The sequence below is a fragment of the Vidua macroura genome, chromosome 15 (assembly GCF_024509145.1).
Source record: "Vidua macroura isolate BioBank_ID:100142 chromosome 15, ASM2450914v1, whole genome shotgun sequence".
Classification (NCBI taxonomy): domain Eukaryota; kingdom Metazoa; phylum Chordata; class Aves; order Passeriformes; family Viduidae; genus Vidua; species Vidua macroura.
This window is the reverse complement of record NC_071585.1, coordinates 10,379,949-10,405,350: the sequence shown is the minus strand read 5'-3', so window position 1 is coordinate 10,405,350 and position 25,402 is coordinate 10,379,949. Positions and strand designations below refer to the sequence as shown.

General features: G+C 40.7%; 1 protein-coding gene across 2 annotated transcripts in view; it reads left to right on the top strand.

The window, feature by feature from the left end:
• The window catches only part of TRPC7 (transient receptor potential cation channel subfamily C member 7), a 64,026-nt gene that overhangs the window by 19,475 nt on the left and 19,149 nt on the right, over positions 1 to 25,402 (top strand). For both annotated transcript variants that reach the window (XM_053991097.1, XM_053991098.1), the window contains exons 3-4: positions 15,546 to 15,710; positions 21,447 to 21,663. In XM_053991097.1, coding sequence (XP_053847072.1) covers positions 15,546 to 15,710; positions 21,447 to 21,663 — 382 coding nt within the window. The remainder of the gene's footprint in view (positions 1 to 15,545; positions 15,711 to 21,446; positions 21,664 to 25,402) is intronic.

The window sequence follows — 25,402 nt, the reverse complement described above, 5'->3', positions numbered from 1 at the left end:
TTATCTGCAAAGTGAAAAATAAATTCTTCTAGAGGTATTTGAATCAACGAGTCAGCCTTACAGAAGTGTGTTGTGTGAGTGGAAAATGCTATTCTGGCAAATTCTAGGCCTGGGTGGTCCCAATTAATTGCTCCTACAATATGCTTTGATGGAAACTGGGCTCCTGCTACGGGACTCGAAGAGCATTCCAAATTTTCGAGCTAACATCTGCTCTCTCGTTCCCCTCCCAAACCCACCACCTGCTTCATTTTGCCTCTTGACTGCGCTGCTCTGCTGGCAGGAGAAGGTCTTTTCCTGTTATGAAAGCCATTAATTAAAGAGAATCTTAAAACATATTTGAAATTAAATGCTTTCATGCAGAAGCACATAGTATGGAGCCAAATATTCTCTCCTAGGATGTTGTGTCTCTGCTTTGTTCCATCACCAAAACCAAGCTGAACACCTCAGTTTGCTCTCAGTCAGATGATCAACAAGCTGGGTCAAGTTTAGTTATTCAAACTGTTGCTTTGGTAACAGGAGGCCAAACCTCTGGTGCTTTTTCAGAAAATGTACTGATCTAGAAGACACAGATAGTACCTCATCATGGAACAGTGCCCAGTGATCCATGACCTGAGAATCATCAGTCACAGAATCACAGAACATTCTGTGCTGCAAGGGACCTTTGTCAGAACCTCGAGCCTTTTCAATGTGTGAATTCTCCTGTGCTACTTTGCTCACTTATCCTTCTAAAAATTGGTGTCATCCTTTTGATACCAAGACCATGAGCTTGAGCCGCTGTGCTGCTCTGAGCACTTCCACCCTGCCTTACCTGGTTCCAGAGGGACATTCCCCCCAGTTCTTACCCTCTCTGTATGTGCAACTTTTCACAATGCATGAACATTGACCTAAAGCACCAGTGGGAGGTCATGTACAGTTGATCTTTTCATGTATAAATATCTTCCTAAGCCCAGGAAAGCTGAGCATCCTTTGTGGATCACAGCAACTGGTTGCACACTGGTAACAACTGTTGAATTAATCCTAATTTCAGGATATGAACATGAGCGTTCAGCAGTCTCGTGATGACTCTCAGGTCAGTACTTTTCAGCACATTCCTTTCAGCAGCTGGTTTGTGTGTTTATGTGTAAGATGAGTATTTAACTGCTAACTCCAAAACAAGACCGTTCAATCTCTGGAAGACACAGACACACTCAGATAAATGGCTTTGGCTTTGGCAGTGACATGATAATGGACTGATACTGGTCACACTTGCTGAACAAAAACATTGTGTTATGGTAGCACAATAATTAATTCCTTAAGGGGCAATGCATTTCTGGTGCAAGCTTTTTATTCAGTTGAGAGATATTTACGTTTATGTGTACAGATCTTGTGATTTGAAATCCATTTCCATTCTAAGGAAATGCTATTATAGAGAAGGGTCAGAGGGAGGGTGAAGTATTATGCATATTTAATAAACTGATTCTTGGACAGATTCTGTAAATTTCAAGTCACTTTTTCAAAGCTAATGACTCATTATGACTAGACCTTGTCCAGTTCTGGGCTCCTCAGTACAAGAGAGATGTGCAGCTCCTGTAACAGGTCCAGCAGAAAACAAAGATAATCAAGGCACTGGAGCATCTTTCTTATGAGGAAAAGCTGAGGGAGCTGGGCCTGTTCAGACCTGAGAGGAGACCCCATCAATGTCTGTCAGTGCCTGCAGGGAGGGTGTCGAGAGGATGCACCAGGCTCTGCTCAGTGCTCCAGTAACAGGACAAGAGACATCAGAGAGAAACTGCTGCCCAGGAAGTTCCACCTGGATATGAGGAAGAATGGTTTCACTGTTCATGTGACCAAGCACTGGAAGAGATTGCCCAGAGAGTGTGGAGTCTCCCTCACTGGAGATAGTCAAGAATTGTGCCAGCATAATCCTGTGCCATGTTCTCTGGGATGACTCTGCTTGGGCAGGGGTTTTATATAAAACAACTTCAGGGACTTCAGAATGGTCTGACAACAGGGAAAAAAAAAAGGTGTTAGTGGTTATGAGTTATTTTTTCATTAAGTTCATATCCAGACAAAATATTTGCACACGCATGGGAAATTTTAAGAAATATTTGATGTTTAAAAAATCTATTCCTACCATTAGCTTCTTAATTCACATTTCCATATTAATACTCAGTGCCTACATTAGGCTTTCTTTGAAGAAAAATTGCAGAGAAGCATGAAACACATTGAAAATTATTATTTAATATCCATTACTTTACTTTTACAGCTGCTGATGCAGTCTGTATTTCATCACATTTTTATTTCTAGAGTCTGGGAAAGATGTCAAGGACTCCCACCCTCGGACAGAAGAGCAATTGCATCTGCAAAGTTTCATCAGGCCTTTGCAAAATCTTTTAAAATCTTCCTTGTTCTTCCAAATTTCTTCACTGTCCTCATACAGTGCAGTTACTGCAGTCACAGCTGTCTGAGGAAAATCTTGTGTTCACATCAGAGCTGAAGCCTTCTTACCTCCTCTGCTCAGTAAACCTGTAGCTGGTACCTACAGCAAGTTTTTGTCCATGTCCTAAATGATCTGTGTCTGCATTTTTCCTTCTGTGCTTCCAATTAAAGTCTCCTGTTACCTCGTTCATTTTCAACTTCAAAAAAGCAATTCTCTGGTCAAGTGAAAGGACACAGTTTTGTTGATCATCATCTTTTTTCCTAATTCACAAAGTTTGAGATGAACCTAGTAAGTCATTCAAGAAGGCATCAAAAATTACAGGCTTCACTTGTTGGTCTCTTTTTTTTCTTTTTTTTTTCTTCTGCAAAGCATCCTACTAACACATATGTGAAGATGGTGAGGATCTTAAGGCTCTAATTCAAGGACTTTCCATAAAAGATATTTGAAGAATTAAGAAACTCTGCCTTTACATATTTTGCAGCAAGGAGAAACCCAAAATTACAGTAGTTTATAAAGTGTTTATAAAAATAGTGTATAGATAATCACTCTGTACTCCAGGATTTTTGGAAGAAAATCACTCAAATGTCCTCTGACCAAGTTTTCCAAAGGCATTTTTCCATTTAGATCAGCTGTCTTAATGATTCCTTGAAAATTATTAAAATGGAAACAGTTTGTCAGGAGCAAAACAAACACTTTTCAAACACTTAAGCATTTACTGAGTCCTGGATTCTTTCCAAGAACTGAACTTTTAGCCCATGTTATGGGATTGTTGCAAATTTACCGTTGTCTCCCCTGGTTTATTTAGTGGTGCTTTGCACTTGCTCACTTCAGCCAATAAGAGATTTCTTTCTCTTCCAGCACTGCAGGGTCTGGGGCACAGGGAGGAGCACAGTTGGGTGCAGGAGGAGCAGCCAAGCACTCTGATGATGCTGCAACCAGATTGTCCAGGTGCTCACTTGGACACTGGAGCAGAGGCTGGGAACTCTCACAGTGAGAGCAAACTGGTGGGGTCCAGCAGCTGCTCATAGAAGTGGCAAAATAAAAAGCAGCATTAAGGTGGAATAGGTGGTTTTGGTGGATTATAACCAAAAGTGGCTTGAGTTGCTACATTGAAGTTCTGGTCTCAAGGACCATGAACTCTGTGGCCATGGATACCCTCAGCTGCTCCTCCTGCAGGTTTACAACATCTGAAAGCTTACTGTGCTCTTGACTGAAAATCTTATAGTAATTGGTTTTTTCTTTTCTTGAAACATGCAAACAAATTTGTTTTCACCCAGGTACTTGAAAGGTAAGGGTAGCACATATTTTTTTTCTGTGTGAACTCATTTCTAATTAAGGCAGAATGGAATTTCTGCTTTTGAGAGGCAGAGGTACAGAGGTTGGAACTACCCTTGGACAGCCAGTGGTGAGAAAATTAAAGTTTTGATGTCTCACAACAAAACCATTTTGCTGCTGTATATATCAGATGCACATATTTTATGTTCTCATTTTAGTCTGTACCAATACAATCGTTTCTTGTCTCTCTTTAATGTTGGCAGGGGACTTGTGTCAACATTTACCTTTAAATGTAAAGCTGTGGCTTCTCTGTAGGTGTAAAGCTATTGCTCCTCTGTAGGAGGTGACATTCATTTCCCTTCTTTCCCAATGGCAAAATTATCATTACTCTATTCTTTTAATTGCAAACGCTGAGTGCCCACCTCTGTCTTCTCAGCAGCTCTGCTCATAACCACCACAAAGCCAGAGCACCTTTCTCTTTCACGAGTTTTCATTTAATTAACAGTAAGACACACAAATTGGGTTGGAAAAAAAAATAAGAATTAAACAGAACACCAGATGGCTGTGTAAATCCTATTTAGGAGAGAGCTGGAACAGGAACTTTTTTCATAACTATATTATTAATAATTAACATATGGAGGATGCTCTGAACAGAATACTCATGGCTGCATTAGATTATAACTTTTCACTGTGTTGGACACATGACCAAGGTACTTGAGGGCATGAGAAGTCCCAGCTCTCATTAACTGCTGCAACAGCCTGAATGGGGGCTGGAGAAGGTTAGTCCCTGAATGAGCAAGAGAACCAGCCCTGCCTGTGCTGGCTTTGCCCCCAAAATGTGCCCCAAACAAGCTCCAGTAGAGCATCCTTAGGAAGGTTACCTGGGATGGCTTGGGTTTTGCCCAGGAAGCACAGAAAAATAAGGGGGAAAACAGAAGGCAGGAGCAACCCAGAAGTGGCCAGAAGTTCTGGCACTAGGAGAGCAAGGAGTGTCTCTGTGCCACATGCCATGGTGGGTGAGATCTCTGCTCTCAATCTGCAGTTATCCTGCAGAATCCTGCAGGGAGTGCCCTGGGGCAGGACTGCTGCAGGGGACAGGGGAGAGGGCACACCAGGGCCCAGCCACACCTGCACACCAGCCTGAACACCCATGGAAACTATATTTGGATAACCCAAATGAAGTGATTCACACCCACAACTTCAGTTTAGGAATTTCTCATAGGACAAACGTTGATCTTTCAGTGCCCCAGTGTCTGTAGCACGCACAGATATGGCTTGGAACAGGACAGGGTTATGGTTTCCCTCTGGTGAGAAGACTCAAGGAGAACTTCTCAATCAAAAGGGCTTTCAGAAAGTTGTATTTTTGTTTCTGCACTCCCTCATTAATTTTTTTTCCCCACTTTTTAGTTTCAGGAATATGTAACTGAGGTCTTGTGAAGTCATTGATGGCCAGGACAGTGGTGGTGGGAAGAAAAGCATCTCTTGATTCTGTCAGGGGAGAGCCAGTGGATACTGTAAATTGTAATTTAATATCAGTGGAAACACTGTGGTCATTCTGGACTCTAAAGCTTATCCATGTAATTTTTCTTTTTACATTTTTAATTGCATGTTGCAGATGTTTTGACAGAGCTTGGAAAGGGAAGGAGTTACTTCCCTTCCCCACAAATGCATTTCTATATCTGAGTATTTCATTAGCAAGGCTCCTTCCTCCCACTAAAATCTGTGACTCTGATTATTTCCTTTTTCCCAGATGTTTTAATTTCTTTTCTTTTCCTTGACGAATCTCATTTTGTTATTTCCTGCACATCCATCCATCCTCTTAAAGTTTCAATGAATCATTTCTCCAGCCTGAATATTGTCTGCAATATTCCCAATTTACTGTAATATGCAGACTTAATTATTTTCATTTGCAAAGTGTCACAGGGTCTTAAATGTCCATCAAGTTACAGACAAGCGAGCACAAGAACACATCAAAACCACTGTATGGATGTACATCACTGATGAAAGGGCTTAAAATTACTTTTATTAATAATTAATAATAAAATTCCCATAAAAAAGAGCAATTAATATAGTTTGCTACAAACCTGACCTTAGCTGACTCCAATTTTGACTTTGCCTAAATCCCCATAGGTAATAGACCAGTAAAGGGATGGAAAGTCAGATATGGATGAGTAGAACCCTAAAAAAATATATAAAGAAATCAGTATTTCAGGCTATTGAGGGTCCTTTCCCAAGTGGTGTTCAAATGTGGCTCTGCATGGATACTGTCCCAGGGTGAGGCTCTCCTGTGTGATGTCCCCTGTAGATGTCTGCATTAGGGCACGTTTTTGGGACTCTACACCTGATGGAGAGAGGAGTCTCCTCCTATGAGCAAGTCTGTGTGCCCATCAGCCCTGCTGGGGATAAATCCATCCACACTGAGCTCCAGCACCAGCCCAGTTTCTTCACCATGTAGCCAAGGGAAAATAGTTCCTGGCTCTCCTGGGGCAGGAAGAGGTGGTGGTGTTTTAAATGTCCCCTTCTGTGCCCTCTGTGGCTGTTTTTTTAGAAACCAAAGGGACATTGTTGTTTGGTAGTTTTTTTATTGTGGCATGTTTTCAGATGAATAATTCAATGATAAGGATTTTCAAGTGGTTTTGATTTTGCACAGATATGAAAATCCTGGAATGTTAAAGGCTGGGACTTGCAATTCAGTCTCTTGTTTTCCAATAAATAATTCAGTGATAAGATTTATTCATATATGTAAAAAGAGGAGAAATCAGACAGTAACAATAAATCTCTTCAGAAAACATGCAGCCCTCTAGAAGAAGAGACTGAAGTTTTCCAAAGAGCCAACCACCTTATTCCCTACTCTAGAGGGAATAAGCATTCTCTAGAGGAGAATGCTGAGCCCAAAAAAGCCCTATCTTTGTCTCAGGAAAGTCAAATTGTAAAGAAAATTAAAGGCAAAGGAAGGTTTAAATTGAACCAATCAAAGAATTTGTGTAAACTCTACATTTTCTAGTTACACAAATCACACATGTCAGACTTGCCTTTTCATTTCATATGGTATAAAATTAACAGGAGAGCAACAAAAGTCCCTTCCACTATTATTATTAAATTTGCCTTTCCAGTCAGCGCTGAAGAACGTTAGTGTCAATGGGCAAATTGCATTTGCAGTGGTCTTGGCAGTTTTATTTACTCCATTGTTTTTGTTTTCTATTAGACCAATTTGTTTTCATTGGGTTTTAAGTTGTGCCTGATCAAAGCCTGTTTCCACCCCTGTCACTCATCCTAGCAGGATCATGCCTTGCCCTTTCCAGAGCTGAGCCACACGGGGGCTTTGGGACAATCACACCAGCACTGGGTGACCTTCACTGCCCTGCTTCTGTCCCCTGCCACCTTTGCAAAGCGAGATCCCAGTCCTGCTAATGCACTCACTGATTTAGCAGGGAGCAGATCTGCCCCAAACACTCTTCTTTTTATAAAGCAGAATGAGTCACAGGAAGGAGATGTGGCTGTAAACTGGAGCTATGTGAAGGTTTTAAGTGCTCAGAATTATAATTTTGTACTGGATAACTCAGGTCAACCAGCAAGTGGATCCAGATATTGGATTTCAATAAGAGTGGGGAATGTGTGAGTATCCTGGGTGTTGATGTGAGTATTTGCCCTCTGCCAAATGGCTCTAATAACAAAGATATTTTGGTTCCAAAGGAAACAATGTGAAAGGTTTGGTGAAAGGTGCAATTTATTACTAAAACTGTACAAAATACTTGTGGATGTATGCCCTAAAAGTAACTCAGAGTCTGAAGTTGCACAATTAGTTGGGCTTTTTTTCCTGATAATCCTGGCTTATCTGGGCCTTGCTTACAAATACAAACCTTTTCCCTTTGCTACAAGTTTAAAAATGCTGAAGTTAGACTCTAGATAGCAGGTCTGAATATTCACCAAGCCTGTCACAAAGCTCATCTGCAGGATGAGCAAGAACCTCATGAATATTTGTGTGATGCCATTAGACAGTCAAATGAACCCCAGGGACAGAGGGAAAGCTGCAGCAATCCTCAGGGCAGGGACATTTCCTTGTTCCCTGGGTGTCTGCAGCAATATCTCAGAGGACCTTTTGTCACGTAGTGTTTCCTTGTATGCTGTGGTTCGATCCCATTGAAACAAGACTTGATCAGCTGAATTTTCTCTCGTCCATCAAAATCTTTCTTTTGCATCTGGACAAAGGAATTTGGACCTGTTTTTACTCTCTCTTGTAAGGTTAGTCTGGTGCAAGGTGTTTTTAAAACAGGGCCCGTGGCCATAGATAGAATGTAACTATAATTAGAGCAGTTCTTTTTTTGTGAAAAGGTCCCAACATCTTTGGAATAGAACTCTACTTTTTATTTTCAATACATTAGCAGTAGGGCATGTACTTTCCTCTTTCTTTCTTAAACTTTCTGCAGTTTTATTTGCCCCTCTTGCAGCCACAACAGCAAAGAGTGAACCAAGTTCCAGCCATATTTACCCTCTGACAATTTCAGCTGTCAGAATTTAATAGCACATGCATTTGCTAAAGGCAATTTTTTTTTTCACACTCCAGAGCATGAAATAAATATATAATATATAGAATATCCCACCTGCTTCTGCTAAGGTCTCAGAATAGTTTCTGCAAAACAAAGGGCTCTTTGTTCACTTGGAAGTTCACAGAGCAGAGTACAATGTGGAGATAAGGAAAGGCTTCTGCCTGTGCTGCTCTTTCCCTGCACTGTGTGTTTTCCAGCAAACTTCAGTAATTCCCTCTGAGTTCTGTCATCTTCTGCTCTGCATCAAGAGAAACAAATCTGTAATGGGTCTTTTACTGGATTAAAAAAATGTTTTGACACATTTTCCACCTTTTTCCTGCCCCCAAAAAAGTATGTTTCAGTTCAAGAAAAGTATTTTATTCAGTGTAAGTGCAGACTCTTTATTTAAGCTTCAAGTCTTAAAAATGCCTAAAATATCAAAGGAATCTTCAAAAGGGAGAAGTGCTATAAAAGCAAAGAAACTATGTTTTGTTTTTATACATTCAGTGATTTTTTCCCCTCTTATTTGCATGTGGGGATATGTTTGCCTCTTAATTTATCTGACCCTCTTTGGTGAAATGGCAGTGTATTTTTTACCCTTCAGGGGAAGAGCAGTAATATCCTGCTTTGACCTTTCCCTGAGTTTTTTCCACCCCTGCCAATGTTTGCTGATACTCCCACAGCGTTCAGCAACCTGCTGAAAAAGGATGATTTCATTTCTCCTTTGGTGAAGGCTTTGCTGAGAAACACAGCACTGCCTGTGCAGCAAGCCCAGCTTTCCCTCCCTTCCTCCCTCTGGTTTTGCTCAAGCACAGCAAAGCTGCCAAGGAAACCTCAACTCCCCTTCCAGACCAGCCCTGGCTTTGGTCCTGCTGGGAACACGAGCATGGCAAGCTCAGCTCAAGCTGTGTTTGTCTGTGAGGTGTCAGGAAATCTTCATGATTATTCTGATGTACTTTTAACTTTCCAGAGCACACAGTGTGTGTGGTCCAGATCCCATCTGGTTTTTCCAATGTGTGGATCCCTGCAGGAGCACTGCTCCTCTCTTCCTGACAACACAGAATCACAGAATGGTTTGGGTTGGAAAGGGACCTTAAGGATCACCCAGGTCCAAGCCTCCTGTCATGGGCAGGGCAGGCAAAATGGGAAAAGTCATGTATGCAACCCATTTACTGCCCCCTTCTTTTTCACTTGTAATTCAGGGGCACAAGGTGCCAATTGAAACCCTTTGGATGACTCATTTGAGTCAGCATTTTCCCTCAGGTTTCTGGCATTTGAAGCATTACACACCCAGCCCAGGGTTCCTGTGAGCAGGTGCTGCAGCCTAAAATGTGTTAATAAATGTAGGTTTGCACAAGCAAAGAGCTACATCAAAAGACAAATGCTTAATAATGAACCCTGAAAGGTTGTTCCAAGGACATGAATGCAGCTACATGATGGAAAGAGAAATTGCTCATCCCTGCCCCTGCCAGTGTCTCTTAACATCCTCAATGTTCTCCTGAAAGTCTATTTATGCAGCTCCTTTTTAGCTCACACTCAGTGATTAAACACCCTGAAGTTTGCCATAAGGCTGACAGGAAAGGCACAAGCTGGGAGGACATGATCGGAGCACCTCAGGACTTTATAGAACCAGGTTCACATTGTTAGTTCTGATATGCAGGGTTTTGTCTGCTTTCACTGCTTCACTGATGAGTTTTACCTTCCCTATGACAGCCCCTGGCTAGTCAGTGTAGGGCACATTAGCAGAGTGAGATGATCCTGTCTGAGTGGTTAATTCTTTTGCCTCAGTGGCAGATTTCTGTACTTTTAAGGGAAATAGAATTATTTCAGTAATAAAAGAGATACTGGTTTCTTTCTGCACGATTAATTCCAATCATCTGAGGCTGACCTCTGCCTCTCAGCTGTCTTGCCATAAGTTTCCTTATTTCTGCTGACACCATTTTTCTCTCCTCTCCTCTCCTCTCCTCTCCTCTCCTCTCCTCTCCTCTCCTCTCCTCTCCTCTCCTCTCCTCTCCTCTCCTCTCCTCTCCTCTCCTCTCCTCTCCTCTCCTCTCCTCTCCTCTCCTCTCCTCTCCTCTCCTCTCCTCTCCTCTCCTCTCCTCTCCTCTCCTCTCCTCTCCTCTCCTCTCCTCTCCTCTCCTCTCCTCTCCTCTCCTCTCCTCTCCTCTCCTTCTCATTACAGGCTCTTTCTCTGTTCAATATAATAGAAAATTAAAAAATAAAAGTCTTTCTATTGCAGTGTTTTCTATCAGAAGTAACTTTCTATATGTTTATAAAATATAAAGTTACTTTATCATCTGTGGAGTGAAACTCCTGCTTTTATGAGCAGCTATGCTAAGGAAAAAACTCTCATTCTGTCGTAAGAGCTCAAAAGTGCTTCCCCACAACGCATATAACATGTTAAGTTACCACAGAGAGCTGTCACACATCAAATTGAATAGAAATGTGGAAAAGTGATCACTCAATGTGGTATCCACAGTGGTCTCTGAAACACCCTCTTTATTCCTGTATGTAAAATTCTTCCTTTGGGTCCTTTCAATTCCCTCTGAAGTCTTCGAGAAACTTTTTTCCATATTCCAGATACATATCCATGTCTTTTATTTAATCCCCTGTAGCACAGGGCAGGGGCTTTTGGAGGTGACTATACTTACCTGAGTCTTCCACTGCCTCTCAAAAATGCTGCTTTGGTGGCTTCGTTATTTGAGCTGATTGATGTGTGATTTTATTATGGGTTTTTTTTAGCCTTTTTTAACTTAAAAACCTGTGCGAGTGATAGGCTGGAGGGAAGAACAATTTCCTTCCTATATCAGAGGTATGCACAGTACCAGGAAAAACCACTGCCATCTACTGGGATCCCAGGGCCATGGGACCAGCAAAGCTCCCACCGTGGCTTCTGAATGCAGAAGCACTGGAAAACATTTTGCTTGAGCTTGCAGATCCTGATGCATTACCTTACTGACTCTGCCCAGGAGATAAAGCACTCAATGCTTTTAAGTGGCTGGTTTTGGAGCCAGGCAATCCCCTCCACTGCCAGTGCTTCCATTTCAATCAGAGATTTCCTGCCCTTCTGCACAGCCCTGGTCACACTGCTCTTTCTTGTCTGCAGCACAGGAGCATCCACAGTTTGTCGCTAAAAGCCTCCTCGCCTCATTTTCCAGCACTGAGAAAAGGAAAAGGGCGTTTAATGGGAACATTGAAAAAGCACTGCAGCATTCAGTCCTCTAAAATTCAATATCACACATCACCATTTGTCATTATGCTTTGAAGCATTCTGCCTTGAAGCTTTTGTCTTAAGCTCTGTTCTTCTCCATGCCTAAGTGTCTAACCAAAGCATTAGTGTAATCTTTACCATGATGTCAGTGCCCATTCCCAGGTAAGAGAGAAAGTTAAATGGCTCTGTCACATCTCTGAGGAGATCTAAGATCAGTTTCTGAAATGTTGATAGAGAGAGGGCTGGCAGTGCCCAAGGGGTCACTGTGTGTTTCATTAATGTCTGACAGAGAAAACAATGGAAACTGTACTGCTTGCTGTAAGCAACTAACAGATCAAAACTCATCCATGCTGTGAGCTTCCTGATCCTTAACTTACTTTTCCTTCATTTTTATAATATTTAGAATAAGATTATGTCCTGGGGTGACTTTATGATGCTGAATTGTATCCCCATTCCTCTGTTTAGCCCAAAAAAAAAGTTTTGTGCCTTTAAAATTAGATCCAAGAGCAAAGCAGGGGAGAGGAAAAGCATTGGAATTTTTTCGTGGCTGTATTCAAAACCAGAGATAAGAGCTTCATCTGTGTTGTCTGCAGCACAGACAAGGAGCAGGAGAGAACTCTCCTTGGATTTTAGTTAGTTTTTGTTTTAGTTAGCTGAGGCTGGAAGGTTTTTTGGAACTGCTCAGCTGTTGTTCCTTGCGGGAACACCAGGACTGTCATCCAGGGGACCCCCAGGCTGCACTGCAGCCGGGACACCGGCTGGGCCCTAGAGAGACCAAGAAAACGCCAAGGACATGCCTACAAAAAAGACTGTTTCTCTCTCCAATCCACAGAAGGAGCTTCTGAATTTGATATCTCTTCAGAACAACAAGAGGTTCCATTGTTCAATATTACTAATCTTTGCATGTTTGTGAGTACTTTGCTTGTTAAATAAACAGTGTTTTCCACTTTTCTCTAAGGTAATCTTTTCCTGAACCAGTGGGGGGGAGGGGCTGCTTGAATTTGCTTTCTAGAGGAACCCTCTTGGAGTTTTTTTCCCAAATTTGCCCTACACCAGGACAAAAACTCTTCCGGCACCCAACGTGGGGCTTGAGAAAGTGGAAAAAACCCGTATTGATTGCATTTTGGTTGTGCTTACTCTGTGTTGGGATAAAGCAGTCAGTAGCCACATTGCTTGAATTCATAATGTCTCTGTGGGTGGAGGCCTTCATGTGTTTCTAGTCCCTAGGCTTTTTTGAGGTTTTAACACTTTTCTGGTCCCTAGGCTTATTTTCTTCTCTGGAGGTAGCCCCAGTGTTGTCTTTAACATGTCTCTTTTACAGAAGAGGGGCACAGATTGGAATAGCTATTGTTCTGGGCTCGGTGATAATGATTTATAGGGAGTTTACAAAGGTGCTGGACTTTGTTCAAGCTATGTATGGTTTGTGGTTTCTTCATCCTACGCTGTGTCCTAGTTCCAGTAGCATGCTTTGGGGGTTTATTAGTAATTGCATGCAGTTTGTTAGAGGAGGAGCAGGGGATGAGGCTTTTCAGCCCTTCCTTTCCTTCTTCTCCTTTGAATCTGTTAAGTCACTTTTTTAGAATGTTCTGTTTCCCCTGAATGTTAAAGAGACCACTTTCCTGGTATTTAATCTGGTAAGATTCCTCTATATGGTCTGCAGCTTCTCTAGAGTGAAGGTTGAGATTTCCAGAGGAGCTGATGAGACCCCTGACCCAGGACTGGACCCAGTCATGGAAAATCCTGAGTGGCATGGGCAATGGGAGGATATGGGCCAAACAGATGACAGATGAACACCATCTAGGCTCTAAGGCACTCTGCCTGTCTTTATTGCCTTGTACAAAATAAATTGTTCCACTGAACTGGCTTTTATGGCAATTCCTTCTCAATTTTCCTATATTTGTATTTTTATTGTATCTGTTTCCAGACACATTGAAAAAATGGACAGATTAAAATGTCTGATGAAGTCTCTGAAATGCCAACCAGAAGTCTTTGACTGTCTCATTGCCAAGGACAACCAAATTTCTTTGTTTGAATCAATTCTCACAATGCAGTGAACAATTGCAACAGGAGGAGGAAGTCTGGATATTTCTTGGGCCCTACATCCCAGAAGTCTGCACATTCACCAGGGTCATTTCCTTTTCCATGAGTCACTACAAGTGTTGTTGAATTCATGATATCTGAAAATAAAATTTACAAAAGGGATCAATTCTCTACTGAGAATTGAAATTGAAATGAAGTTCCACTTCATTTTTCTGTCCATTTGTCAGGAAGATAACAAGCCCAAGCAGTATTAGGACAAACATAAACACCAGGCATTAGGAAGTGCCTCTTTTGATACTGCTGTCATCACCTCAACCTTAAACTTTAAATGCTCAGAAGGACTAGGACTCCTGATTTATAATTACCTTTTTTTGAAAGCTTTCTTTTTCATGAAAGCAGCTTAAAAGAAAGCATATTAAAATGTTAAATTTTCCAGGAAAATATTCTAAAGACCAAGGAGGATAAAAGTACCCATCAATTTTCTTTGTTCTGATTGATTTATTCAGTGGAAGGGGTAGAGTCTCATTTTCTTTTTTTTTTTTTCTTCTTTTTGAGAAATGTAGACCCCAAAGCCTAATTCATCTCAAAAGCATGTTTTAAACAGCTGCTAATGTGCTATTAATGAAGGAAAAGTGTTACTCCAGAGCAATCCTAATTACTGTGCAACTGTATTTCCTCCTGAACAGTAACAGTTCTGTTATGCAAACATCTCAAAAGAGTCCATTAAGTTCCCAAATCAATCATTGTTCACAGGCAGTGAAGATGAAAGCACAGTTAGAATTTTCTCTGCTTTTCAGTCCCAAGAAAACTACAGATGCCAGCTGAAATCCTCCAGCTGGGTGATGCTTAAGGGGCTGATTCAGGGCAAGGGGCGGCTGCCAGGCATGGTCCCTGTCCCTTTCCCTGTCCCTGTCCCTGTCCCTGTCCCTTTCCCTGTCCCTGTCCCTGTGGCTGCCAAGCCCCCAGCAGCCTCTGCTTTCCTCCTCTCTTTTTTTCTTGACCCCCTTCCTCCTCCCCTTCACCTCCAGAAAGTTTTATTCTTTGAAAGAGTAGAGCATGTTACATTTGCCTCCTAGGAACATTTATTCAGCCACAGAACTAATAAATGAAACCCTCAGTTCTACTTATGAAATTAGCTGCACCAGCAACATATTTATTTTTCATCTTTTCTTTCTATTCTTTTGCATTTTAATTATCCTTCTTTGTGATTAAAATAGCCACATTCTAAATTCAATCATCTCAAAGAACAATATGAACTAAAGTTTAATCTTTTATTATAATACTGTTAGGTAGGATCTGTTGGTGCTGTAATTTTGCCATTAAGAAACTGCCCTTTTCACTTTTCTGCCATGCACCTTTTTTTTTGTCTCTTTTTTTTTACTTCTGACCAGTAAACTGAAGAGTCCCAATTACAGGGTACAAAACAGGTACTCTCTGTACCAGAGCACCACAGCTTTTCCTACTCCTTTTGAATTTGTCTTTTTGTCCTATCAGTAAAGAATGAGCTGTCATATTTTGAAAGGTACTTTGAGATAAAGCATTTAGAGTAGCAAAATACCAGCCAGATCTCATCATTTGCAGGAGAGCCCTGCAGAATGGCTCCCTTTTGGTCTTCACAAAGTGAATAGAACAATTTAATATTAGTGCTGTGTTAAGCTGCTGTGTCAATGGCCTTGGCAAAGTCACCACAGTGTTTTTCAGCTTGACTTCCAAGTCCCTCTCTGGGTCTTTTCTGAAGCTCAGGGTAACACTGTCTTACCCCAAGAGGTAACTTGCTCAGAGGCATTTTGTCAGTGCTGACCACTGATGGATTTTGGGGTTTGGCTCACATATTCTGCTTTTTAATTATATAAAAACAGCTTTTCTCTAGAGAAGACAAGGAGCAGAAGGGATGCACCTTCTGCCACCACCTAGGGGTCCTGTGTGCCTGGTTTGCAGTTTTCTGGTTTTTTATTTGTTGGACAACAAAGACACGACCTGTCATGTTCCACAGGCAAGTTCAGAAGCTTATTCCCGGAAATCTCTCCCTCTTCAGACAATGCTACTGATGTCTCTATTTCTGCTTTTCTTACAGTTTGTTGCTCACCCCAACTGCCAGCAGCAACTGCTCACCATGTGGTACGAAAACCTCTCAGGCTTACGGCAGCAATCCATAGCTGTGAAGTTCTTGGCTGTTTTTGGAGTTTCCATCGGGCTGCCCTTCCTTGCCATAGCCTACTGGATTGCTCCCTGCAGCAAGGTACAAACTCCTGATGCTCTGGGGGGTTTACAGGCATTTTTACCCAGGGCCTGCAATGAAACCCCAGATTTTTCTATAAAGATGTTGGAAAGTGATTCATGGTATCCTCTAATATTGCCCCAGGGGAGTGCAAGCTTGGGGTGTTGCTTGATAGACAGAAATGGAACTGTCGTGATCTGAGATTCATCTTTACAGGGAAAGACGTGGGGTGGTGGGCAAAGAGGGTGAGGAAATGGGTGACAAGAAAACAAAAGGAAAAAGAAATGTATAGGAGATAACAACATAGGAGTGGAGTGAAGAAAAAATAGAAGAGCCATCAAAACTGGAAAAAAACAAAAGGAGGAGATTCTTGTTTTAGTTAACTCTGATGTTTAAATTCTTGTTCTTTTATGCACTTTTTGTTGTGGGTTCCTCACTTCTTCAGGGCTCCTTTGTTACCTTTCCTCCTTCTTTCTGAGCTTGTGGTTTTAATTAGTGGAACGTTGTTGTGGTTTTAGTTAATGCAGCATTATTGTGGTTTTAGTTAGTGGAACGTTATTATGACACATGGGCCTGAAACTCTGGCAAGCCCCCGGAACCTTCTTAGTGTTGCAGCATAGACTAGACTTAATAATAAAATATTTATGGTTTTGAGGGAAGAGATGATGAAACTTGTAATATTGCTGTATATCTAAATATAGATCAGATGGAGGAGGAGAGTTTGTTGAAACCTAGAGGTCAAAGGACCAGAGCCAAACATTAGCTTAGGTAAAATCTCAAGTTGTTTGTGGTATGAAATCTGTAGAGGTTTCATCCTGAAAGAATCTGCTCAAACAAGTGGAGATAAATAAGTGTGTGGCTGAGTGATAAATAGCTTTGTCACTGCTCTTGCCACAGAAAAAGGGGTGGCAGGGGAGAAGATCATTTCACATTCAGCAATAGCCAGCAACATCCCCCTTACAAGGTAGATGTCTTCTGCAGGAGGCTTGTCACAGGTACTTAAATTTGATCAAAATTACCTGTCACTGGTATTGTATTCAGTCTTGAAAGAATCTTCCTCCACTGCCTCTAAAAACCAGTGAGGAATCCTTTCTAAATTCATCAAACTCAAGTAGTTGTAGATCCATCAATTACTATTGAGGAAAGACTGTAATTTGAAACACATATTAATACAATCAGAAAAAGTCCTTCAGTACATCTGAGATAATAAAACACATTTAAGCCTTGGTCTCCTCCAAAATAGCTCCAAGGGGAGTACTTTGCGTTAGAGTATATGAGGCTGTAACTTCATCTCCTCGAGGTCTGCACCAACACAAACCCTTCATTTTTTCATGGGTAATAGACAGGACTCCAGAGGTGCTCACAGAGAAGTTCATGTCAAAGCCAGGCTGTGCTGTGGGTGCTTTTGGCTGGGTCATAGAGGGAATTATTGTGTGGAATTACCACTTTGATTCGTTCATGTCAGACCCCATAAATCCCAGTCTTGCAGGGATTTATGAAGCTGTTTAATTTCCTTCACCTCTGTTGAATATCTTGGGAGTTGGCACACCAGCCAACAGCAACTGTGGTGCAGTCTCAGAATTACAGAGGCCACATTTGAACATGGAAATAGGTGGAAAGAACAATTAAACTAGAAATAAGTGGAGAATTTAAAAGAAAAACATAAAAACTAAGAGGAAAGAAACTGAGGCAACTCCCTGCTAAAACTGAAACAGTTTTACAGCAGAACTGAGACATTATTGAGAAAGTTACTTGGGTTTAATTTCTTGAGCTAGGCCTATTAAAATTTAAAAATGGGGGGAGGGGGATACTTAACTTTTCATCAGCTTTGATTTCATTATCCTAAAACTTTCATGCACTCTCATTTTTCAATGTTCCTTTTCACCCCACTAGACTGTGAAAAACCACGTGTAACCTTCTAGCACAAAGCCCAATTGAAATTTCTTTCAGGCAGGTATTGTCTTTTAATGCATAGATTTGCCTTGATCAGAACAATGTAGTCTTGATTTTTGATTGGGGCCTGTGATAGAAATAACTGAATCACAAACACAATTTTTTCCCTAACAATTGGTACCTCACCCAAAATCATCACTGTTAATTTCAAGGGCTGCAGGTTGATCCAAGAGCCTGCTATCCTCTCACAGTGTCATTGCAGAAAATTCTATACAGGCAGAATCTCCACTTTGAGCAGCCCAGTTTTGTCCTGGTCAACTTTACAAGTGTTTTATTTGGTTTTTACTGATGGAAGCAAACTTGATGTTACACAATTGGGCAAAGAAATCATTTTTCCACAGTAATAATCAGTTAAGATATTTAACTTAAATCAGGCCTGTCTTCAGAGACTCACAGGTGCCCAGGCATGAGTCAGGAGCTCATTTCTGGACCAAAGCAGTGAGAAAAATGGAGAAATCTCTAATGTGGAATACTGCAATGGGAGCTGTCCTGAGCGACACTACTGTGTGTCACATTCTTATGATGATCAAATTCTGCAGGTTCACATAGGGCAATAGAGGAATTCATATTCAAAATTCCTTCACTGATGTATCTTAGCTAGGATCATGCTTTAAAGCCTGTCCTCCCCAACAGAAAATTTTCTTTAATAAAGCTCTGGGGGGTTAGAATGTACCATACCAAATACTACCCATAAAAATTGGTACATAGTATTGACTGGAGTTTGCACCACAACATTACATTTTTTTTTCATTCAGTTGCACAGAACTGACTTTATTAAAACCAGTTTTGGTGTCAGTCAGTCATTCATTCACTTCATGACCCATGAAGTTTAACCCTGTCCTATGCTGAAATATCCTTGCTGACTCATCCATGTCCTGGAGACCATGACTCTGAAATAAGCTGTTGCTTTATATGTTGGTCTCCAAAACCTTTTTTCATTTGTGATCAAAAGAGAAAAGAGATTGGACAGAAAATTTGCACAGTCTGTTGCCTGAAAATGTAATGACAAGAGCAAGATGGGCTGTCTGGATTGTCTGCAGAGCTTCAAGATGTGTTTTCTTTCTTCTCTGGTTGGTTGAAGTGCATGCTCAAACATCACAACACTGAGAGGTCACTCACACACAGCCCTTGCTGTCTGGGCTGTTCTCCCATTTTCCTGAAGCCATGCTGGGGATTTCTGGAGTGCAGCTCCTACTGCAACAGACTCTGTGCTGTTGAAGCACTGGAACTTTAATGGTTGCCTCTGCCTAAGCCATATCTGTACCTTTTTACCCCTAAAATTCACGAGATCACTACATTAATATCCTTCCTGCTTCTGCTATGGGCACAGTACTGAGCACAGTAATGGATTTTTCCATATGCTTCTGGGAAAAAATCTTTTTTGTTCCCATCTCTTCGAGCATTTAGAAAATTTTGTAATGATATCACACTATATATTTTTGTTTTCACATGAATGTATGCTTCATTATTTTCCTATCATAGAGATAGGATACTGAGTCGTGAAATTATCTGCTCTCTTAAGAATGAACCTTTGTATTCACACACTGTCAGTGTTTCTATCTTAGCAGTAACAGCCAGACACTACCCTGCAATGCTGGTTTGATGAAAGGTGGAATTTTGATTTTCTAAAAAATCAAGAAATTGATACACAAATGCAGCTACACACCTTGAGTTTAGCTGTATCATGTTGTTTGAAAAATCTTATTGTCATAAAGCATTAGACTGGCTGCAGGAATTGACACTTCATAATTTTTTTACAGAATATTTTAGTCAACATCTTCTGTAGCTCTTAGCTAAAAATTAGATTTCTGAGAAGATACAAAAAGCATCAGCTCAAAAAAATAATGGCAAGCTTTCTGCAGTAATAAATGGGACAAATGGCTGATGTAACATTAACTAAATGCAGATTTCTATTAAATCATGAGAGAAGTAAGGGAAATTACCCACAGAATTCATTTGGTTTTGTAATACACAGGATTATTTCTCTGATAACTGAGACTATACTACTTTAATCTAAGGTTGTTTTTTTTTTTTTTTTTACATTTCTATAGACAGCAGGAAAAGTCTATGTGGAGAGGATTCATGATTCAATAGGTATTGCTTTTCCTCTTTTAGTGAATTCAGGGTAGAAATGAGTCTCATATAAATTGCAAATGTACTTTCTTAAAAATTTCTTGCTAAGGATCCATGGCTGTTGTTCCACTTTATTCTTGCAATCTGGACTCTCTCAGGTCATAGGAGGAAAACATCTGAGATTATTACTGTGTGATTTCAGATCTATCCCATCACCCCATCAGCTCAGTACTGAATTTATAAATTCTACTACAGAGCATAAATCTCCACATCAACCATAAAAAACTGTTGAGAATTACACCAATGGTGACAGCACAGGAGGTGAACCAGAACTGTCAGGGCTGAGACTGGTTTTAACACACTTCATCCACTCCTATGTCTGCCATATTATTCCTAGACAAGGTTAAATAAACTTGGGTTTCAAGTCAGTGCAATATCTACCCAGTGAAACATGTCCTTACTGACCTCAGAGGACCTCTGGAAAGAGCAGATTTTTTCATTTTCTTTAATGAAAAATCTCTTCAGTATTTAGAAACATGCACATTTTCCAATAGGATTTCCTATCCTGTCAACTTTATAAAATATTTTATTGACATTTTAAAAACTCTGATAAGAAAAAGAAATAAACCCTAGAATCCTAGGACTTCCTTTGAATTTCTGCTAGACCTACAGACCTCTGGTTTTGAAATGTTTCCTGTTCTGCCATAAGCAGAGACCAGGGCTCCTTGGAATTAATCTGCTATTGGAGATAAATACGAAAACAAGTAATTTCCTTTTTATGTCCTTGTTCCTATGAAGCTTTATTATCAAATCAGTGGATATTTATAAAAAAAATTGATGATATCTTGGCATCAAGGGGAATGAATCAATGAGTAATAAGCTGAAAAAACAAATTCCAATTGTCTTTGAGGGGAGTTTGGAAAGGCCCCATCCAGGCCAGCTCTTCCATTGTTGTGTCCAGCAGTACAGGTTTTGGCCCTAGTGCTCCTGGGAATGCTTCTACTCTTTCTGTCTTTCTGGAGTAATGTTTTCTTGGGTCACAGAATATTTAAAATTTAAAGAGTGATATTTAAATTCATTAACCAAGAAAGCTTGTCAAGAAGAGCAGAGCAATGATCTGTAGTGAAGAGATCTGCTGCTCTTGTTCTTGGATTAGTGTCTTGAAACAAGTCCTTGTGTTCTGGGTGTAATTCTCCAGCTTTGGTTCTAATTATGAGAGAAGACTATCACAGTAAAGCATATGAAAAACATTACTAAAGCATATTTAAACAGAAGGCTATTTCTTACACATTGATAATGAACCAAGAATTCACCATCAATAAAATATTCTAACATATAATAATGATTTAAGGATGAGAATTGTGTCCATCATTAGGATTTATATTGACACATGAGTGCATTCATATAACACATACACAAACAAACATGTCTCTCATATAAATGTCCTGGCTCTTCATTTTCCACTCACCATATGGCCAGGGCAATTAGATATTACATGTGGGTTTAAAGAGGCACTGTAAGACATTGCCAGGCATAGAAAATTACCCAATGCACAATGTCTAGTAATAGCAAATAACAACTTGAACAAATCTAAACCCTATTTAGCTAATGATCCAGAATCAATTACTGAATCCTTCTCATGGTGGGCAAAAGGTTTCAAATTTTTATAGTGAAAAAACTTCTAGGAGGTGGGTAAATAAAAACCTTATGACTGTGCATGTTCCATTGCAGCTGGGACGTACCCTTCGAAGTCCTTTCATGAAGTTTGTGGCTCATGCAGTTTCTTTCACAATCTTCCTTGGACTGTTAGTAGTGAACGCCTCAGATCGGTTTGAAGGAGTGAAAAATCTCCCCAATGAGACCATCACGGATCATCCAAAACAAATATTCAGAGTCAAAACAACCCAGTTCTCATGGACAGAACTGCTGATCATGAAGTGGGTATTGGGTAAGTAAAACCAAAATGTCTACAAGTCCTCTGTGGAAATTCAACCTCATTAGGAATAGCATGATACACAATGCCAAGACAAAGAAAAATGAAAAATGGAAAAAAAAACTCTGAAAAAACAAAAAAACAAAATAAAGAAAACACCCAGAAAACACAACCCAAGCTATACAAATGAAAAGCCCAAACCAAGAAAATTCCCCAAAATTGAAACAACCCACTATGAGTCTAGAGGTTGATGTCAAGGGTTTTGATTAAAAGAGGAGCGAAGAAGACTTTGATCTTGGCCACCACTTTTGAAAACATTGAATGATGCTTAGCAAATTTTCATTTACCTGATTTTTCCACTTTCTATCGTAAATGCTATAGATATTGCCTATTTTTCTGTTGGTTTAATCATTGCATCTTAAAGAAGGTCATATAATAGAAACTTGTGGCTTCACTCTGGGACAAAGTAAGCAGAAAGAAGTGAGGTGAGTCTGTCTGATTTATTACCCCGCCATGGGATCCTGCTGTAATTCACTGAACCTCAGTGTCTTTGTCTGCAAAATAAGTATTATGTCATTTGCTTTTCTTGTAGTGCACTCCAAGGTCTAGTGATGAAACCTTCTAGGCAAGTAAGAGCTAGATTTTATAAAATTCATAGTATGAAATTTTTACTGCTGAGAGGACAGTGCAGTGCTCAAATCTTATAATAGAAATTAAGTTATTCAACAATTACAAAGTAAGGATTCATGTGGGTGAACCCTTTGAGTGCAAAAGTGTGCCACATGCACAAGTCAAATTCCTAAGGAGTTTCAGACAAATTCAGATGTCTTACTTTTCCTACAGGCATCATTTACTCCTGGCAGGTCACTTAGTTTGAACCACTAATCTAAACAAGCTCAGGAGAATTTATTGGGAAATTGAGCTTATCAACTCTGTAGAATCTTTGTCTACCTCTTCTTTAGCTATTTTTGTTCACCACCATGATTTTGATTCTCTTCTTGCAGCAAATAATTCCACTGTTCCATAAGTACTGATGCCATTAAATTCCCCTGAAAAATAGGATATGGCTGCTCTATCAGATGACTTCCTGGCCAATGTTTCTTTGTTCCCTGTCCCCATGATAATCAGAATCCCATACAGGATATTAGGCTAGAAAATACTGAATAGATGCCAGACTGGATAGAGTAAGACTGTAAGATATATTTTTAAAATTATATTAAAGCAGTTGGACAAGATGATTAGATTTTAAACTAGGTATTCTTTTCACACAGGCAGTAGGTATCTGTCTCTTGTTGAGTTCCTGAGAGAGGAAGAAGAAAACATTTCATTTAAAGCCAAGGTTTTCACTTTTCTGGGAGAAGAAAGGTGATTCATTGTACAGACTCCTGAATATAATGAGATTTTCTAATGACTACCTACATCTGCACTGACAATCTTCTCTGGTCATTTTACCTGCCTGCCTCCATAAAGTTTCAGCAATATGTTTCAGCAGTAATGTTTCAGCAATACTGAGGTAAAAGTTTGGTGCACATGGCCTGCAGACACCTGCACTTGTTGAGCCCCACGTGTGACCCTGAATTTCAAGGATTGTAAAAGTACTAAGGGCAGCAACTTTTGGTGCTAAAATCTTACAGAAATTATAAATACCTATGTGCAACTAGAAATATAATTAAAGTGGCCAACATAGACCTACCTAGTGGACTTCTCTGATGGAGTGACTGTGTAAGTGCACAAGGACCAGCTGCAGACGTCATTTAACTGGACTTCTGTAAAGCCTTTGACATGGATCCCCACAACATCCTTCTCTCTAAATCAGAGATAGATGGATTTGATGGGTGGACTGATAGATGCATAAGAAAGCTGTTGGAGGGTTGTGTGGTCAGTGGCTCAGAGTCCACTGATGGACATCAGTGACAAGTGGTGTCCCTCAGGGGAATTATGGGGACCAGTGTCATTTAACTCCAGCATTAATGACATAGACAGAGGGCTCAAGAGCACCACATTGAGCTGGCAGATGGTAAATGTTGAGGCAGACACACCTGAAGGATGGGATCAATTGTCCAGACAAGTTTAAGGAATTGTGGGGACCTTATGAGGTTAAACAAGACCAGCATCCCTTTGTACATGGTGCACAGCAATTTTGGCTCATGCACCCAGGGCTCATTACATGCCTTGGCTGCCTCTTCCCTGTGGCCAGTCTCCCATCTCTTGCCTTCAAATGAGGAAGGCTGGCATTTTCCTTGTGAACAGTATGGACTGAAGTGTGCACTGAAGGCAGGACAGTTTATTTCTAAGCCCCAAAGCAGCCAGGGTAGCAGTTAAACTCGGGTTGATGCAATTTGAGCACTATTAATCTCTTAATCCAACAGCCTTTGGTGGACCCAGGAAGGCTCAAAGGCAACTCTGCAACATCAGCTGCTCCTGATTTATGTACCAGGCCAGAGGATATAAAAATCTGACAAACTGTTCCTTTTTGTGCACAGGTGGTGAACAGCAGTTCTTGCACACTCCCATTTTTCTTCCAGATGGGCTGTGCCTGTATCTTGACTTTCCTTCCCCTGCTGAAACCAGAACTGCCCATCAAGGTGACATTTCTGATTATCCCTGCTGTGGGAACAAGAGACATGCAGAAGCTGGAGCCTAGGAGCTGCTCATATTCCACATCTCTGAGCATCAAACTCAGGGAAATATCCCCTGCCAGAGCCATTGGGGGCCTCAGGAACACCACACTGCAATGTAATCACATCCTGGCAGAGCTGCTTTGTCCAACTACTTATTTCTTACACCTCATCTTTTGTCTCATCCCCTGAATTTTAGCTGATTTTTCTCTTCTCAATACTTTTACTAAGGAGGCTTTGAATTACTCTCTCTCAATGTGTATACAATTACCCAGCAGTACTGACCAATTACTGTAACTTTTCTACTTGTCCTGAATAGACATTTTTAAAAAATGATTGCCACAAAGTTGGAGAAGAGAATGGTGGAAATTATAGGCCAATGGCATGTTAATTTCACAGATGGATTCTTATTTTAGTCAGACTCCTCAGTTTTAGACATTTCTCACTTCATTAATCTGTGACTTAGGTATATTAAGACAGCAAGATTAGAAATAAATTTGGATAGGAATAATTTCTGGTCATCAGTGAACAAGTGCTTTGTTGGGCAATGCTACCACATGTGATATTTCCTTAAGTGCTTTAGTACCTTTATGAAGCACACATGTGTAATGCACAGAGCTAATGGCTCCTATCCATCATTTCTGGAATGCTTTTTTCAAGGTAGAAATGTTTCTTTAATATTTCATCCTTGCTCCAGGAAAATTCCTGAGAAACCAATTTTTTCACCTTCTCCCTGAGGCTATTTATTATTAAATCTCACTCAGGGTGAGTGGCAGCGTAGGATGAAGTTCCTGCTTTTACACAGCCAAGCACCATGGAGGAGGAGAGGGGGAGGCTCCTCTCCTGCCCTCTGCTCAGCATTCTGCACATCTCAGGCTCTCTCCCAGGACAGACCTATACTGGGCATAACCTAAATCAGGGTACATCCAGGAGATTCCAGGGCTGTGCAGGTCATGGGCTCACTGTGACCTTGGCTGATGGTGCTGTGGATAGCTCAGCTTTCCTTTTTCTCTTTAAATCCTTCCTCATGCACAAGGACTGAGAGCAGCAGCTCCCCACTCCTCCACCCTCGGGCTAAATTTCCACTGACCTGTTTCCCTCTCTGTAACCCGACTTCCCCGTCACCTCTGGGGACA